At 51.0% G+C, this 18,844-nt stretch overlaps 1 protein-coding gene across 1 annotated transcript; it reads left to right on the plus strand.

The window, feature by feature from the left end:
- Positions 1 to 1,741: 1,741 nt before the first annotated feature.
- On the plus strand, positions 1,742 to 16,699 carry GLRG_06542 (amino acid adenylation domain-containing protein; the record flags this gene model as incomplete). Its single annotated transcript, XM_008097227.1, has 6 exons — positions 1,742 to 2,730; positions 2,780 to 5,895; positions 5,949 to 8,056; positions 8,114 to 8,184; positions 8,243 to 16,511; positions 16,565 to 16,699. 6 exons carry the CDS (start codon positions 1,742 to 1,744, stop codon positions 16,697 to 16,699), a joined length of 14,688 nt encoding a protein of 4,895 aa, XP_008095418.1.
- Between the last annotated feature and the right edge of the window lie 2,145 nt (positions 16,700 to 18,844).

An 18,844-nucleotide genomic window follows, 5' to 3' on the forward strand; every position in this document is an offset into this window, starting at 1 on the left:
GGCATAGATGCGTGCACACTATAGTGTCGCCTATTGCATACTGAGGTTAATATCGAGCGAGCGCTGTCATCTTAATACAGCCCAGGTCGCCGACACGTGCACATAGAACTCCATCTTGCTTGGGCCACACTCGCTTCCCTACGGACCACCTGCCTCCTCTGGTAGTCATGGCTTGTTTGCCCGCTGTTGATTCCCAAAAGGCCCTGCGTCGTGGCGCTCCAAACCGCTTTTTTAACGACCTCTGAGGCGAGTACTCGGCGGGTTTGCCGCTTCTAGAAACATGTCTCCGGTAGTCATACGAGATCGGCCACCCGCCGCGACCACATATCAGCATCGATGGCGATCTGGCGTGGCGTCTAGGGCAGAATGGCCTGTTCTTGATGCGGTAGGGCCACCGCCGGGCATGGGAATGTCTGCGCAAGCTTACCATCAGCGTGACTGACTGTACTTTCTCGTTGTGCTTGAGCTAGCCATGCGTCCCTGAAGATTGACCAGGGACAAAAAGGAAGAGGAAGAAGGACACCCCCCCCCCCCCCCCGAATGGTCCGTCGAAGCTAATTTCAACGCGGGGCGAGATTCCTAGCGGCACGATGGTTTCTTTGGTCATGACGCCATAAGCGCGGAAATGCCCCTCACCTCAGATTCTGGGCACCCCCTTAGCTACCCTCCAGAACCTTTGGTGGTTTCTATTTTATTTTTATTTTTTCGAAGAAGGATCCCTGGCAGACCGGCCCCAGTCTGTCGAGGATGTAGTCAGTATGTGTCACATAGTATAATGGCACAATGACAACATGGGAATCCTCCCAAACTCACAACGGACCAAGCTAATTGACAAGACACCAGGTCCTTGCGTGTTAGTTGCTCAAATTGACACCTGACGTCCACCATCGGCCACCTCTGCAAGTAAGCGTAGTTAGCACGGCTATTCGGTTGGAGCTTCTGACAACTTCTCCCTTAGCGGCTAGACACGCACACACACATACACACACGCATGCACATATACACATACACAGGCATACGCCCGCGCCTGCGCGAACAGTAAACTACCTAGATTACTAGAAGCCCATATCTCTCTTCTCTGCAGGGCGGACTTTTTCTCCGCCCTCTGCGACACTTCGTCAATCGAGCTGTGCATTGTCACACTCTAGTCTTACGCACAGGTTGCCGATAGCCCTACGCACAGGGCCGAGCCGTCTTGAGCTAATCGTCTCGCACCACCACGCCATCCTCATCCACGAATGAACGATCTCATATTTCATCATCGACTCCCGAAACTCTGGCGCCGTTGTGCATAGCGTTGCAGAATTTCTCGACATATCACACCAGCTGAGTAATTGCTGCAATCTTACAGGCTCGGTAGACTGCAGCCGACCCCGTGAGGACCCCCCTCGCATCAACCCTGGCTGGTCGCATAACACCCTGCTGAGGAGATACGCCATTGCACGACCAGATTTGTGAATCATCACTTGTATTATTGGACGACAATCTCCTCAGGCGTGTGGTGTCTTTGACCTCTTGCTGCAGGTCTATCTTGATCGGAACCCGGGTGCATTGACCGTGGTGCGAGTTCCCGTTGAAAAGAGGACCCGACTAATACGCTACGTGAGTACCTTTCTGCAATACCCGAAGCTAGCAGAGAACTTTACGCATCTGATCTCCAAAGTTTTTCGACGGTTTTCATTGAATCACATCATCATCTTGGAGGCTGTTTGCAGCTTGACTGTTCGACGACATCGCCAACATGAACGATATTGACCTCGAGCCCGAGCTCGAGCTTTCAGTATTGAACCCCCACCCCGAGAGGGTCCCAGGACCTCGCCTTCTTCACCAGCTCGTGAAGTGTACATCATACACCACGCCACCGGCGATTCACTACCTGGATAGCCATGGAAAGGAGTCGTTACTATCGTATTCGCAGCTGCACCACGCGGCTGATAAGCTGGCCAGCCGGGTCGTTTGTTCCGTCGAGAAGGCATCGGCATCAGAAGATTTTGTGGTGCCGCTTCTCGTTCCTCAGTCTCCTCATCTTTATATTGCCATTCTCGCCATCCTTAAAGCCGGCGGCGCCTTCTGCCCTTTGAATCTAGACGCCCCTCCCGAGAGAGTGAGATTCATCCTTCAAGATGTATCGGCAAAGGTAGTGATTGTCAGCCGAGACATGGTTTCGAAGATCCCAGCAGATGAGCCAGACAGAGTCGTCTTAATAGTGGACGAAGATGAAGTAGAGAAGTCGGCTTCATCAACACATGGTTCATTCCGCGATCCTGAGCCGCGCAGCCTGGCCTATGTTATGTATACATCTGGGTCCACCGGCACACCAAAAGGCGTTGGTGTCTCACATGATGCTGCAGCTCAGAGCCTCCTCGCCCACGACCGACATATTCCGCCATTCAAGCGCTTCCTCCAGTTCGCCTCACCGACATTCGATGTATCAGTGTTCGAAATATTCTTTCCTCTGTTCCGTGGATCCACGCTAGTCGCTTGCGATCGCGGTCGTATGCTCAATGACTTGCCAGCTGTCATAAGGACGTTGCAAGTTGACGCATGCGAATTGACACCAACTGTTGCCGGCAGCCTTCTCCGATCACGGAAAAATGTTCCTTGCCTAAATTTGCTCCTGACAATCGGCGAGATGTTGACCGAGTCTGTGATTCGCGAGTTTGGCGGTACCGAGGACTCAGAGGGCATACTGTGGGGCATGTACGGACCTACAGAAGCTGCAATTCATTGGTAAGTCTACATTATGATCGATAGCTATGTTTATACTGACCTCAGGTAGTACTGTTCGACCAGAATACCCCAGAGATTCTTCTCCTTCGATTATTGGATTTCCTTTGGACTCTGTGTCTTGTTTTGTCGCCTCGATACCTCAAGAGGGTAATGCGTATGAGTTCAGGATACTCCCACGAGGCGAGCCGGGTGAACTTGTTGTCGGAGGACACCAACTAGCCAACTGTTATTTGAATAGGCTGGAACAAACGCAATCCGCATTTCTCGACACCCCATATGGCCGCGTCTATCGCACAGGAGACAAGGCCATCATGAAGAGCGACGGAACCCTGGAATGTCTTGGGAGGATATCCGACGGTCAGGTTAAGCTGCGCGGTCAAAGAATCGAACTAGGCGAGATTGAGCAAGCAGCTATGCGAACCAGAGGATGCCACAGCGCTGTCGCCATGGTTCTTGGAGGCATCCTTGTTGCATTCTGTGCCGTCGACGACACTTCAGCAACTTCAAGGGACCAAGCGGAAGAGGTCATCAACACTTGTCGAACATGGCTGCCATCCTTCATGGTACCGGGAGATGTGGTTGTCAGGACCAGCTTCCCAAGATTACCATCGGGAAAAGTCGACCGAAAACATCTCAGGAGCGAGTATGAGACTAGACTTATGTCACAGACTACGTCTCACACAGAACCGGCGGACCCAATGGAGCAAGAAGTGGCAGCGATTGTGTTCAAGTCACTAGGTGTTCCGGTTTCAGCGTCAACGCAACTTGCATCTTCGGGTGTCGATTCTCTGAGGGCCATCAGGCTTGCTTCAGCGTTGCGAGATGGCGGATTCCAAGCGTCGGCAGCGGATATTCTCGGATCTAAGACTCTATCGGCCTTGTGCACGATACTAAGACCAGCTTCAAAGGCAAGATGTGACGAAGCAGGCTCCCAGAACAACGCTATGGACCCATCCGAGATAAATCTTACCCGTTTGCTCGAGTGGCATCCAGACCTCTCGCCAGTGCTTGCTGAGACCGAACGTGTGCAGTGGTGTACCCCACTGCAGAGCTCCATGCTTGCCGAGACTTCTATCAACCCTCAAGCCTACTGCAACTGGATCAAGCTTGAGTTCCCAGCCAATAATACGACTCAGGATATTGAAAAATGGACACACCATATGGCAGAAAATAACGAGGTTCTGCGGTCAGGATTCGTATCTCTCAACGCTGGCTTCGCACAGGTTGTGTATCAGAGGCTGCCGCATACTGCGGTTCAGTTGGTAGAGAACTTCAATCACGACTTCTGCTTGGCGTCTGACGAGGACTATTTACATCCGTTCAGAGCCCAGATTCGCGAGGGCAATGCAGAAAGTGGGCCAACGCTCCTCCTACAAGTACACCACTCGCAATACGACGGGTGGTCGGCCGACATATTGGTTGAAGACTATTCCTTCTTGCTGGCCTCTCGATTGCCAGAAACACGACCGCAATTTCGGGATGTCGCTAGATTCTACGCCGATCCCACCACCAACATCCAGATGGATGAGGCTCGTAGCTTCTGGGCTGACCATATGCTTGGCTGGCAACGCCACAATCTGCCACGCTTGATGGAACGCCCCGTCGAAACCCCCCAAGCTCAGATGGTGTCCAGGAGACTGAATATCCCGCAAAGGGCTCTTGACGGGGCAACCTCGCGATTCAGTTGTCATCCACAGGTCTTTTTCCAAGCTGGTCTTCTCTGGCTTTGGGCTGGACTGCAAGGGCAAAATGATGTTGTTATTGGATCGGTCTCGTCTGGTAGGACGATCCCAGTGGCGAGCGTCGAGCGTGTGATCGGTCCTTGTATCACGACAACACCACTGAGAGTCAACCTTGCTAACCTCACGACCATTGCTGACCTTGTTCGCGATATCCACTCGAAAAATCGCCAAGTCCTCCAGCATGGTATTTTGCCACTCTCCGACATCAAGAAAATCGCAGGAGTCAACCCCGGCGATGCACTCTTCGACATGCTTTTTGTATATCAGGAGTCTCTCTACAGCCAACAACAGCGTCAAGGCCAGGTCAAAATTGTTTCCCACAGAGACTTCTTGGAGACCAATTGCCTTGTCGAGATTGAACCTTCTCCCAACGGGCCGACATGTCGACTCACCTACCGTACGAGTGCAATTTCCGCTCAACACATCGACATGCTGATGGAACAGCTTGGGTCGGTGGTTATGCACCTTATTTGTCAACCGGAAAACGGCATAGCTTCTATTGGGAAGGCTTTGCCTCGGGAGCTGACGTCGATTTTCAATGCCAACCCTTCGACTCTTTCGGGAATTCCAGATTTGGCGGCAAGCTTTGAACAATCGGCAGACCTCACGCCCGATTCTACAGCAATAAGCTTCGCCAAGTCTCTGCATCAAGATGCAATCGAAACAATCTCATTCAGCACCCTCAACTCCCTCTCCAACAGAATTGCTCGCTATCTACAAGAGCAAGGAGCCAAAGAAGGGGACATTGTTGGTTTGGTAATGGAGAAGTCGATCGACCTATACGCGGCGATGCTCGGAATCCTCAAGGCGGGCTGCGCATATTTGCCGCTTCTACCCACCACACCAGCAGAGAGGATCAGAGTCATCCTAGCTCAGGCTGAGGTCCAACTCTGTGTGGCCGACGCAAAAGTATCAACAACCCTGGAGGGTCTATCTAATTCCAAGTTTATGGACATCCAATCGATCGACATGTCTGGCTTTGCGAATGCCAACCTGCGCCTGCCCCCAAACCCTTCTCGGCCCGCATATGTCATTTACACTTCCGGAACAACAGGCACCCCGAAGGGCGTAGTTGTCACCCAAGGGAATGTTATGAGCAACCTCAACGTCTTGTCCAAGTTATACCCCCACAGCAACCGTTCCCGTCTTCTGCAAGCATGTTCACAAGCGTTTGACGTATCCGTTTTTGAAATTTTCTTTACTTGGAAGGTTGGTGCATGCTTGTGTTCCGGTACCAATGATACCCTGTTCGAAGACTTGGAGCGCGCCATTCGATTCTTGGAGTGTACTCATCTAAGCATGACACCAACGGTGGCTTCTTTGGTTGACCCTCGCAATGTGCCCACTGTCGAGTTTCTTGTCACTGCAGGCGAGCCCATGACCGCAGTCGTGGCTGAAAAGTGGACAGGCTATCTATTTCAAGGTGCGTTCTCATGGCACCACAATAATAACTATCGAGCGCTGACGACCTTGCAGGTTACGGACCAGCAGAGACAACGAACATCTGTACCGTCAAAAAGATGAAGCCCGGGGACTTCATCGACCATCTGGGCTTCTCATTTGAGAATACTTCCACCTTTGTTCTCGATTCCGCTACTACCGATATCGTCCCTATCGGTTGTGTTGGTGAACTCTGTTTTGGAGGTGATCAAGTCGCGGCGGGCTATCTGGGCATGCCCGAACTCACCAACGCAAAGTTTGTTGACCATCCTCACTTTGGAAGGATATATAGGTCTGGCGATATGGGCCGAATGCTGCCAGATGGCTCCCTGATGGTACTCGGCCGAATGGACGACCAGCTGAAACTGCGTGGACAGCGGATTGACACGGGCGAGATAAGCAGTGTCCTCACAACCTCTGGCCTCGCATCTTCAAGCGCTGTTGTCATCGTCAGCCGTGCCAACTCTTCCGCGTCGCAGTTGGCGGTCTTCTACGTGCCTGTTGGCTATACACAACCTAATCACAAGACTTTGGTGATCGACGACAAACTCTCTGAAACAAACAATACCCTTTTTGGACTCCTTCGATCTCGGCTACCGGGTTACATGGTGCCCACCTACTTGGTCCCCATCAGCTCTGTACCCCTGACTTCAAGTGGTAAGATTGACAGAGCCAAATTGCAGTCATCTTTCCGAGAGTTGGATCGGCAATACTTGGATTGTGCGGCAGGCAGTTTACCCGAGAATACAAACGACGATTCATGGTCAGAAAACGAAAAGACAATCCGCACAGCTCTTTCTGAGGTGCTCAACGTCCCGGTGGAGGATATCACTCGATGGCAGCCGTTTGCTGCTGTCGGATTAGACTCCATCTCGGCAATCTCTCTCGCAAGGCGCATTCAGAGTGTCTTGCAGCACCGAGTGCCTGTGTCGGTAGTTCTACGAGCCGGATGCGTGGCTCGGCTGGCCCAAGAATTGCAGCCACGAGAACTCGAAGCAGCTTCCAGTGGCGCTCTCAGGACGGCGATGATATATCCCGAAACTGTTATTGAACAAATCAAGGAAACCTTTTCGAAGGAGGGGAAGACAGTATCGGCAGTTCTGCCCTGCACTCCGCTCCAAGAAGCTATGCTCTCTTCGACAAAGAGCTCTTCTTACTCCAACCACATGGTTTTTAAACTCCATGTTTCTGAGGCAAAAATGAAAGAATACTGGGAACACATGCATCGTCGGCATGGAATCCTACGAACGTGCTTCATCTCAACTAGAGATGCCAAACATGCTGTTGCCCAAGTGGTGCTCGAATATTTACCAATGCCATGGCATGTCGTGGAAGTAGGAGGCTTGCGGGAAGCGACTGACCAACACGCGCAAAAGGTTCCAGATGCGTTGGATTCCAACACTCCTCCAGTATCACTCGCTGTACTCAAGACCGAAAAGGGTGTATACCTCTCCTTTTCGTGCCATCATGCACTGTACGATGGTGTAGCGATGGATGCGCTACTTGCCGAGGTTGAACAACTCGCGACTGGAAAGAGCCTCGATGCTCCAGCCGACTATATGCCGGTTCTTTTGGAGGTTCTCAACGCACCCGGCGGCGCAAGCGAATTTTGGAAAAGCCATTTCGAGAGCTTCAGGCCTACGCAACACCAGATTTCTGCAAAGGTACCAAATGCTGTCCACGACGAATCGACAAAGACAATGAATAAGCCTCTAGAAATCCCACTCGATCAACTCCATGACTTTTGCAAGACATTGGGGGTTTCTCCACTTTCTTTATTCCAAACAGCCTGGGCTGTCCTTCTATCCATTGTCTATGGAGAGACAGACGTCTGTTTCGGTAACGTTATGAGCGGCAGGGCGCTGTCATTGGACGGCATCGATCGCCTGGTTGCTCCTTGTTTCAACACGTTACCAGTCAGGACTGAGATATCTCCATCGACCCAGCTCCTAGCTTTGCTCAAGCAATTTCACACCCTCAACCCTCAGCTGTTGGAATATCAATTCACGCCCTTGCGTTCAATCCAGACCCAAGTATCGAAGAGCGGAAAGAAACTTTTCGACTCTCTTCTACTCCTGCAACAGCCGAGGGCAGAGCGTTTGTCCTCTGTATGGGAGTTGCTCGAAGACAGCGGGACGATGGATGTAAGTGTTGACTTTCACGTTACAACAGTCGAGTTTCTCATGCTGATCAAACCACAGGTACCTCTTGTTTGTGAGCTCACACCTCATCCATCCAAGAACATCATGGATGTCACACTCCACTCAAATGGGTGAGCCGCTTTCATACAAACGACCTTGAATGTATCCAATAACTGACTGCCAACGTAGCCAATCTATGACCGAAGATGCTGTTGCCGGGCTTCTGGGCCTGTTTTTCCAGGTTGTTTCTCGGATTATAACACATCCGGCATCAAGCGTATTGACCCGAGAAAACTTGACACCGGAGTCTCTACAGGCTCTAGACAGACTGGTTGTCGACGCCACTTTTGATCAAGCCGACCAGCCAGATATAGCGGAACTTTCGGATGAGGAAGACTGGAGTGAGAGAGAAAGCCAGATCCGTTCAATTGTGGCTGAGCTCTCGAATACACCTGTATCGAAGATTAGAAGGAGTACTTCTATTTTTCAGCTGGGTCTGGATAGCATCAACGCAGTGCAGCTCGCGGCTATGATGCGAGAACAAGGCCTGGAGATGTCTGCATTGAACGTCATCGAGTTTCCAACCTGTGCAAAGATGGCAAGCTGCATCGGAACCTCGTCAAGCCAAGAGATGGTGCAGTACGATTTCGCCAAATTTGAGCAAGACGTTGGGGGCCCTGCTTGGCCTGGTTGCGACAAGGTCTTGCCGTGTTCGCCGCTACAGTGTGCTATGCTCAGCGACTTCATTCAGTCAGGGGGCAAAGACTACCTCAACTACATGTCTTTTGTTCTCAAGGATGCCATATCACTGAATCAGATCAGAGACGCATGGAAACCCCTACTCCAACACCATGAAATACTGAGGACTGGTTTCATGCCAACACAGCATCGGGACGCCTCATTCGCAATGGTACAATACTCTGCGATGGAATTTCAGCTGCCTCTCATAGTATCCAATGATGTAGCCGATCACTTCAACGTGGCGAAGTGGAAACTGGACACCGCTCACAATGTCCTGCATTCTTTGCATCGACCCCCATGGGCGCTAGCTCTTGAATGTGGAACCTCGATTACGATGCACATCATCATGCATCACGCTCTATACGATGCATACTCTCTGCAGCTGATTCTAAAAGATCTTTCTTTGTGTCTTTCAGGCAGACTCATGTCAGATCACCCTTCGATAGAGCGAGCAGTCTCGCCAAGCCTGCAAGCTTCTGTCAAACCCGGCCATTCCCAAGGCTTCTGGGAGCAGAAGGCTTCTGAAGTTGTGGTCAACCGCTTCCCAACATTAACGCCTTTGACGGAAAAGTCTCCTGATCTTCTTTCGGAGAGCAAATTCTCCGGTACAACCTTCGCCGGCCTCACGGACAATGCGAGGAAAGTTGGCATCTCGATCCAGGCAATCTTGGAAGCAGCCTGGACCAGAGTTCTCTCGGCATACCTCGGAGAAGAGGATGTCGTGTTCGGCGTGGTTCTTTCTGGTCGTATGGACGAGGAAGCCGAGAATGCTGTCTTCCCGTGCATCAACACGGTCCCAGTAATCGCACACAACAAAACGTCAAATTCAGAACTTCTCCATCAACTCTTTGGCTATAACAACCAGCTCGTCAAGCATCAGGGTGCCCCACTTGCACAGATTCAGAGATGGCTTGGACATCCGAACACAAGAGTGTTTGATACGCTACTCGTGTACCAGCGGGCGCCGGAAAATAACCTGGATTTTCCATGGCAAGTCTTGGCCGATGAGGGTAACTTGGACTATCCGGTGTCCATGGAGGTTGAGCCGCTTTCCTGTGGGAAGATCCAGTTGCGACTCACTTTCAGAACCGACGTCCTGCCTAGGCCCCAGGCATTGCATTTGTTGGATCAGTTTGACGCTGCAATGCAACATCTGGCTCAGAGGCCGGACGAAAGCGCGTACGATCTGTGGACCAGTCATTCATCTATCTTTTCCATCCTACCACCACTGGAGCCCACGATCCCTTCCGAGGAACAGTTTTTGCACAGTTTCGTAGAGACTAAGGCCCAAGCTTGCCCAGACAAGCTTGCTTTGGAGTTCGTTACCGGTTTTGAAGGTGAAACCCCGATATCGAAACACTGGACTTTCCGCGAGCTCAACGAGCGGGGGAACCAAGTCGCAAATGTTTTGGGACCTTATGCTCAGACTGGACACACTATTGCCATTCATTTTGACAAGTGCGCGGAAGCGATCTTCTCAATTCTCGGTATCCTCAAAGCAGGCTGCGCGTTCTTGGCTCTTGATCCGTCTGCTCCAAAAACGAGAAAGGAATTCATCCTGAAAGACTCGGGTGCGCTGGCACTGCTGACCAACACCGACATAGACTTCGCTGTTGAGCAGCCTCACATCCACGTGGATGACGCTTTGCTCAATAGTGCATCTCCGATCTTCACCTCTCCCAAGTCTCTGAGTGTGCAGGACAACTCATACTGTCTTTACACCTCCGGCACTACCGGAACCCCAAAAGGATGCGAAATCACCCACGAGAACGCCGTGCAGGCGATGAAAGCATTCCAAAGACTATTTGACGGTCACTGGAATGAGGATTCGAGGTGGATGCAGTTCGCTTCGTTCCATTTCGATGTCTCGGTCTTGGAACAATACTGGAGTTGGTCAGTGGGAATACCTTTAGTTGCCGCCCCGAGGGATCTCATCCTCGACGACCTTGCTGGCGCAATTCGCCGCCTCAACATTACTCATCTTGATCTTACACCCAGCTTGGCACGCCTCCTTGATCCGTCGGAGGTGCCAAGTCTATCGAAGGGAGTATTTATCACAGGTGGCGAGGCTCTAAAACAAGAGATCCTGGACGTTTGGGGACCCGTTGGCGTCATTTACAACGCCTATGGCCCAACCGAAGCCACTATAGGTGTCACCATGTACCAACGAGTTCCACAGAACGGTCGAGCTTCCAACATTGGCAAACAATTTGACAATGTGGGTTCATTTGTTCTGCTACCGGGCACAGACATTCCCGTCATGAAGGGCGCCGTTGGTGAGCTCTGTGTGTCTGGAAAGCTGGTTGGTAAAGGATACCTTAACCGGCCCGAGTTGACTCAAGAACGGTTTCCGTTCCTTGAGGGATTTTGCGAGCGTGTTTACCGCACTGGTGATCTTGTCAGGCTGTTGCATGACGGATGCTTTGACTTTCTTGGACGTGCCGACGATCAGGTCAAACTGAGAGGACAACGTCTCGAGATTGGAGAGATCAATCACTCTATCCGCACACGTGTTTCCGAGGTCAGCGACGTCGCTACCTTGGTGACAAAGCATGGAAGCTTGGACAAGGACCTGCTCGTAACCTTCGTCAGCTGCGATTCAAAAACTGCTTCGAAGGGGGAGCTCCGAGTTCTCAACGAAGAAAATACAGCCCGCCTTGTCCGGTCTGTTCAGAAGGCATGCCGAGACACACTACCCGGGTACATGGTGCCATCCTATATCTTCCAGGTTCCTTTCATTCCTCTTTCTCCCAACAACAAGGCGGATATCAAGCAGCTGAACCAGCTTTTCCGTAGTCTTACGCCCGAAAAGCTGGTCCGACTTTCGCCATCATCAAGAGCAGTTTCCGAACCTGTCAACGAGACTCAACGACGAGTTTTATCGACCATGCGAGAATTTTTAGACGGAGACGCCAATATCTCTTTATCTAGCAACATCTTTGATCTGGGAATTGACTCCATTTCCGCACTAAGGCTATCCCGGTTGTTGCGTAGAAATGGCCTGATGGACGCGTCCCCTAAAGTCATACTGAGAAACCCGGCTTTAGCAGACCTGGCCGAAGCCCTCCAGCATCATGAGTCATCCAAAGAAAGCAATGGTGTTCAAGAAGCACGACAGCTCATTCAAGCTTTTGGCCACCGCTACCGGTCTCTGGCTACCAAAGAACTTGGAGTTGCCGATGACGACGACATCGAATACGTCGCTCCATGCACACCCCTTCAGGAGGGCATGCTCTCTCGATTTATGTCAGATCAGGATGAAGGGGCTTACTTCACAGCCTTCCGACTCAAGCTTGCCCCGGAAGTATCGATTGCGAAGCTCAAGGATGCTTGTGAGAGGTTGGTCCAATCACATGCCATCCTTCGCACCAGCTTCATCCAGACACCAGCAGGTTTCGCTCAGGTCGCCATCAAATCTACCGGCCTTTCTTGGAGGGACCTAAGGGCACAAGATTCCACCGATATTGAATCGCAGCTTTCCAATGCGCTGCCTGACTTGATACAAAAGAATAGCAAGAACGTGTGCAAGCCTTTCGAGTTGATCGTTGCTCAGGTTGACGACCAGCCTGTTCTAGTCGTTCACATTTTCCACGCGCTCTATGACGGCATAAGTTTCGAGGCCATGCTACGTTGGGTCTCAGCAGACTTTTTTGATAGGGAACACGAGACCGCACCGTCCTTCTTCGACACCCTGTCACATGGTCCTTTGGCTAACTACGACTCAAGCCGCCTGTTCTGGGTCGAACACCTAAGCAGTTGTTCATTTGACACTCTACCCAGACTTCGGGTGGGCGGTGCTACGGCTGTCGTTACCAAGACGAAAACCTACTCAGCACGTAACCTAGAGACTCTGCGAAGATCACTCAACGTCACTCTCCAATCCGTGGTTCTTGCTTTGTGGACATCAGTCTTCAAGAAGCATTTCCCGGTAAACGCGGCCACTGGAGTCATCGTATCAGGCCGATCCATCGACATGGATCAGATTGAGAACACCATCGGGCCGTTATTCAACACACTGCTGTTCTACGCCGGGATCAAGGAAGGGGATACATGGCTGTCTCTGATCCAGAAATGTCACGAGTTCAACACCTCGGTCTTACAGTTCCAGCATGTTCCATTGCGGAATATCCAAAAATGGTGCACAAAGTCCAGAGGTCGCCCCATTTTTGAAAACCTCTTCGTTTTCCAGATCGAATCTCGCCAGTCGGCCGAGCAATCCAGGATGTGGTCCATCATGGATGATTACAGTATGTCCGACTACCCGTTGGCTTTCGAAGCGTCGGCTACCCCTGACGGCCAGCTTCGTGTCCAGATTGTTGCACACGGAGATTTAGCCGATGATGTGACTTTGGATTGTTTGTTCGAAGAGATTGATGAAGCCATGGCCGACGTCACGTCGAGTGGCACGCATTCTTTGCCTGTCACCGAGAATCCATCGAGACAAGCCTCGACGACGGCGTCTCCCCGAACATCCCTGACCTCAAGACCCGAGTCCATTGACGGCGACGCGATTATAGATCATCGCCTTGACTTGAACCCGTCGGAATTTGACTGGACGCCGGCCGCTTTGGCTTTGAGAAAAGAAGTCGCAGCCTTGTCAGGTTCTTCTGAAGAGAGCATCAACGAGGACATGGCACTTCTTGCACTGGGTCTCGACAGTATAGATCTCGTCAAGCTATCCGCCCGGCTCAAGCATATCGGCTACGAGCTCACTCTATCTCAGCTCTTGCGGTCGCAAACTATCGCTGAGATGGCAAAGATCCTGAACGAAAAGAAGCCATCCTCGTCGGAGATTGACAAACAACCCGATTTTGAGCAACTCAAATCTCGTCTCTGGAGGGCCGTTGAGATGACAAATTTTGACCTTCAAGGGGTGGAAGCTGTCTTGCCGCCAACCCCTCCTCAAGAGTCTATGGTAGCTGACATGCTGCAGTCGGACTTTGAGCAGTACTTCAATCACGATATTCTGGAACTAGATGATGGACTGGATGTTGTACAGTTTGAAAAGGCTTGGCATCAAGTTATTGAGCACTCCCCCATCTTGCGAACAGTTTTCGTCCAAATCGAGGATCCCAGCCTGGAACAGACTTTTTGCCAAGTCGTCCAGCGGTCGAACCCTCTCGAAATCTCCAAACAAGAAGCAAAAGACATGGCCGATGTTCAAAGTTTAGTCAACACGCATAAAGAAAAGGCCAGAGATGCTCAAGGGAGTGCAAATTTGCTTCAACTTTCAGTTGTCTCAGTCGGCGGCCGGTCGCTGCTAGTACTCTCGATCGCGCACGCTCTCTACGATGGTTGGTCTTTGGCTCTATTGCACCAGGATGTTGTCTCCGCCTATGAGAAGCAACTTGCTCCGCGTCCCCCGAATGAGCCATTCCTCCAAAGCCTTATCAAGACGCCGACCGACCAGTCAAGGAAGTTCTGGTCCCAATACCTTGCGAATACTCACCCATCCCTTCTACCTGAGAGAAATTCTTCCGGTCAATCATCGAGGAACACAACTCACAGAACAGAGGCTATCTCGAGTATCACTCTTGATCAAGCGACGTCGTTCTGCAAACACCATGCCGTGAGCCTACAAGCTCTGGGTCAAGCCTGCTGGGCTTCAACACTCGCAACTCTGCTTCAAATTCTCGAGGTCACATTCGGCGTCGTCTTGGCCGGTCGAGACTCGGAACAAGCACAGAATTTGATGTTCCCAACCATGAACACGGTGGCTGTGCGCTGTTTTCTCCATGGATCAACTACGGGGTTCTTGCATTACCTGCAAGAGAGCATGGGAGACATCACAGAGTTCCAGCACTACCCTCTTCGTAAAGCCCAGAGTTTCGCGGGAGGGCGCTTGTTCAACACCCTGTTCATACTACAAAAGAACCCTGGTTCTGAGCCTGAGAATGCCATCATGAGATCCGTTCAAGGCTCTTCAGCGACAGAGTTCGCGGTGTGCGCCGAGTTGGAAGTTACGGCGAAGAGCCTCATCTGGCGCGTCGCAGGACAAGACGCCTTTGTGTCTGAGAAGGCGACACACCAGCTCCTCCATCAACTTGACAGGGCGCTTCAGTGTATCGTTGAGACGCCAGACGACAATCTCCTTCACTTTGAGGGAGACGATGTCTCTATCTGCAGATTGCCGCCGTTCCAAACTCAAAAGTCGGTTCATCCAGCCTCGAAGACTGACCCAGCTGGCGTTTTGCACGCAAAGAATGACGAATGGACAAACTCTGAGATCACCCTTCGAAGAGTGCTCTCTCAAGTTGCGGGAATTGACATCAAGTCCATCGAGAAGAGCCACACCTTATACAACTTGGGCCTGGACTCCATTAGCGCCATAAAGGTCTCTGCGCTTCTCCGAAAAGAAAGTCTCAACATTGGAGTTCGCGCTCTTTTGACTTCGAGTTCAATCAAAGAGATGGCTCGTCAGACTCAGGTCAGCTCTGGCATCGAAAAGGATGTATCCAAGCCCCTGCGGACATCAAGCACCACCAGGCAATTCGTGGATGCAGTCAACATCAGCGCACTCTTGACCAATGCCGGACTCGCCGAGTCCGAGGTAGATCAGATCTTACCCCCGCTACCAATGCAAGTATATATGATATCGGCATGGCAGAATGCTCAAGGACATGTCTTCTATCCGGATTTCTTCTACCGGCTCCGTGGGTCCGTTGAAAAGAGTCGTCTAGAGTCGGCTTGGGCTACTTTGGTTGACTCAGAACCGATCTTGAGAACTTGTCTCGTATCGACTGGGGAGAGGTCAACTCCATTCATGCAAATTGTCATCCAAACTGGAACCGAAGGGCCGTATCGGCACATCATGTTCGAGGAAGAAGTGGCTACGATGGATGCAGAACGTTGCTGGCCGCAAGTTCAGCTTCATGCCCGATTGGAAGATGACAATACGTGGCTGCTTCGCCTGAGCCTCCAGCACTCGTTGTATGACGGATTCAGTCTCCCAGGTCTCCTGGGGAAACTTCTTTCAATACTTCGAGGGGAATCCCTTCCAACGGATCCCAATATAGACGTGTGGAGGTCCTTCCTTATGTTGCAGAAGGACGCAGACACAAAAGAGCAAAACATGGCATTCTGGACCAAATACTTGGAAGGAGTTCATCCGACGCACATCCGGGAACATGCAAACTCTATAGGCGATGTATCTCGAGTATCTCTCCTCGAGCGCTCCGCTGTTCAACAAGTCGCCAGGTTGCAATCGTCTTGTGCACGAGCTGGCGTTGGCCTTCCAGCACTTTTCTTTGCTGCAATAGCGAAGACGCTCGAGAAACTCCACGGCGAATCATCTGGATCACAATCAAAGGGGGTCGTGTTTGGCATTTACTATGCCAACAGATCACTAGCGGAGAACCTAGAAGGCACATACCCAACGCTCAATTTGGTCCCACTCAAGGTCATACTGCAGCACAATTCCGACATCTTGCAGGTCGCCAAGAAGATCCAAGAAGACTTGCACCTCATCTCATCGCACTCAACCGTTGGGCTCTGGGAGGTCAAGGACTGGACTGGAGTCGAGATTGATTGCTTCGTTAACTTTCTCCACTTTGACAACGAGAGCACCGAAACCTTGCAACATGGAGATATCGCATTTGAGCCTATTTCCGAAGCTCGTGTCGTTGAAGAACTCGGACAACGCTTCGGGAGCAATGATCATTCAACAAAATGTTCAACACGCTGGCTAAAGGACAACGTAGCTCGAGATGCGTTCCCGGTACGAGATCTACTTCTTTTGATGGAACCAAGCAACGACTAACATATTGACAGAATGCACTGGATATCGAAGCATCAATCATCGCAGGGGACATGGACATTGGTGTGTTTGGAACCTCTGCCAAGATTTCCAAGACGGCTGCCCACGACATGATTATGCTTCTCAGAAGTTATCTGGGGCAATTGTAACGGATAGGACTGGAGATCTATTATATCGTGAAGAAGTTCGGGGCTTTCATTTCCATTTTATTTGTTTCATCTTGTGAGGTCAATTATTGCTACCATTTTCTTGTCATGCCGCATCTCGACTTTCTATCTGACAGACAAATGAAATGTTTGGCTTTTTTTCACGATACTTTGTTCATGATTTGTGTAAGCATCTCTCGGTCTCTGTGAGTAACCAAGAACACAGAACGGAGCCTTCTCTTTTTAGACATCGAATAATATGGGTCAATGAAGGGCAAGGAAAGTGAGAAAGACAATGGAGCCAGCACTTCAGTGCTATATTATCATCAGAATCTTGTATTTAACCTTTGCTGATTTCGAGTCACTCGCGGTCAATGGTGCAAGCCTGTACATTTTACACAGTACACTTGGTGATCATCTAGGTATTCACGAGAACGGCAAGCTGAAAAGGGGCCTCAATCGTCATGCTGCTCTGGATCCACCGCTTTTGCCGCGTAAATATTGACAATGGGCGGCACAGTGTGGCTCGGCACGTACCGAGCTTCCCCGCATGATTGGCCAAATTCTATTATGACCATGTTCATCCGCCCTCCAGAAGGGGCCCAGTTTGTACAAGAACCAATATCATTCCCTCTTGACAGGCTTTGGAGTCTCGGTCCAAGACTTGGCTGAACTCAGTTTGAACCACGAGTCTGAAAAACATGTGCCCGAAGCGGAAAGTCAAACTAACCATTCAATAGCCCGACGAATCACTGAGGGCTGTTAACAGCTTTTTGACCGATAACCGAGGTAGGCTTGGCTTTCACTGACAGATAGCCTAGAGCTTGGTGCAAGGCACCGAGATATATTACGTATCCTGGATCGATAACGTGGTTTCATTGCGTCGGCGGGCGAAGCCAAATCAGGCAGGTCTGCGGCTGCCTGTATACAGGCATGATCTGCCGAGACCGCCACGAGGACCGGGGCCACCCCACCGTGTTCAGACCCTTCATTTCTTTTGCATCTCCTTTTGCAAATCCGGATTCTTGTGGACGGTGACTAGACGCCCGTCGTTTTGGGTTCTTCCGTCAAGTGCTGGTTTCTTGTTGGCATCCGAGCCATATCCGCCTGTTGCTATGAACCTTCTATTGTGTTGAGGATTAGGCATGATACTGTACTGTTTCCCCCCCGACATATCAGAGTATTATTGTGTTCCTGTGCGACCATCGGACCGCCTTGATAAGTACCTCAGATTCCATATAATACGCCCACATACAGCCGCGCGCTTTGACCACAGGCGTCGTCTCCATCTAGAAAGTGAGTATGGCGAACCAGCTTCCAGATTACCACCTCCTCAATCGGTACCTTGAGGCGAGTGGACGCCTTTTCCCCCTCGTATTGGGTTGTCTCTGTCTGACGATGAGATAACCAGACTTGGCAGTTGAAATCTCGTAATGACGAGGGGGTTTGGTCGAAAATGCAGCCGACTCGAAGAACTTTTTCGGATGCCCCCCTTTCCCCGTCGTAAACAATTTCAAAAGTCCGGCCGGTTACTCTAGTCTCATTGTTATTACCCAGCCAATTGCCTCACTGAAGGCGGCTCCCTAGCGACGCTGACTTGACCAACCAAATGACCTACATCCAGAAGTCCAAAGTAGGGTTCCCCCAGCCGGCTTCTATGGGGCCATTCATTGCCCGGAATGATTTGGGGGGGCATGTTTTTGCGTGAAAGTGATAGACTTATCACGCTCACTGCGCTCGCTTGAGACATGCGAAGAGGTTCAAAGTTCCATCGGTCGGGGGACATGATTCTGTTGTCTACCGATCATTAGCTCCCGTTGCGCTCTATCTCTATTTCAACAAAGCTGCCATTTAGTGGGCATAAAATAAGCTTACTTTTGGTGGCGTTGTTCACCACACATCGCACACCCGCCCCCGCTGTCGCCTACCTATCATTTACCAACATATGTCATGATTTCCCCTCTGGTCTAAGAAAGCCTGAAGCAACCCAGGAGATATCACTGCAACTGCCGGGTGACTCTCAAATATCAAGAACGACTCGCAATCAGGCCGTCGCCAAGACGCCAATGCTGCAGGCGAAGTCTCAATGTAACCGGCCCACCGCCTAGTGCCAACATTCACAAAAACAACCTTCCTTCTTCTGTCACG

The sequence above is a fragment of the Colletotrichum graminicola genome, assembly GCF_000149035.1.
Source record: "Colletotrichum graminicola M1.001 genomic scaffold supercont1.25, whole genome shotgun sequence".
Taxonomy (NCBI): Eukaryota; Fungi; Ascomycota; class Sordariomycetes; order Glomerellales; family Glomerellaceae; genus Colletotrichum; species Colletotrichum graminicola.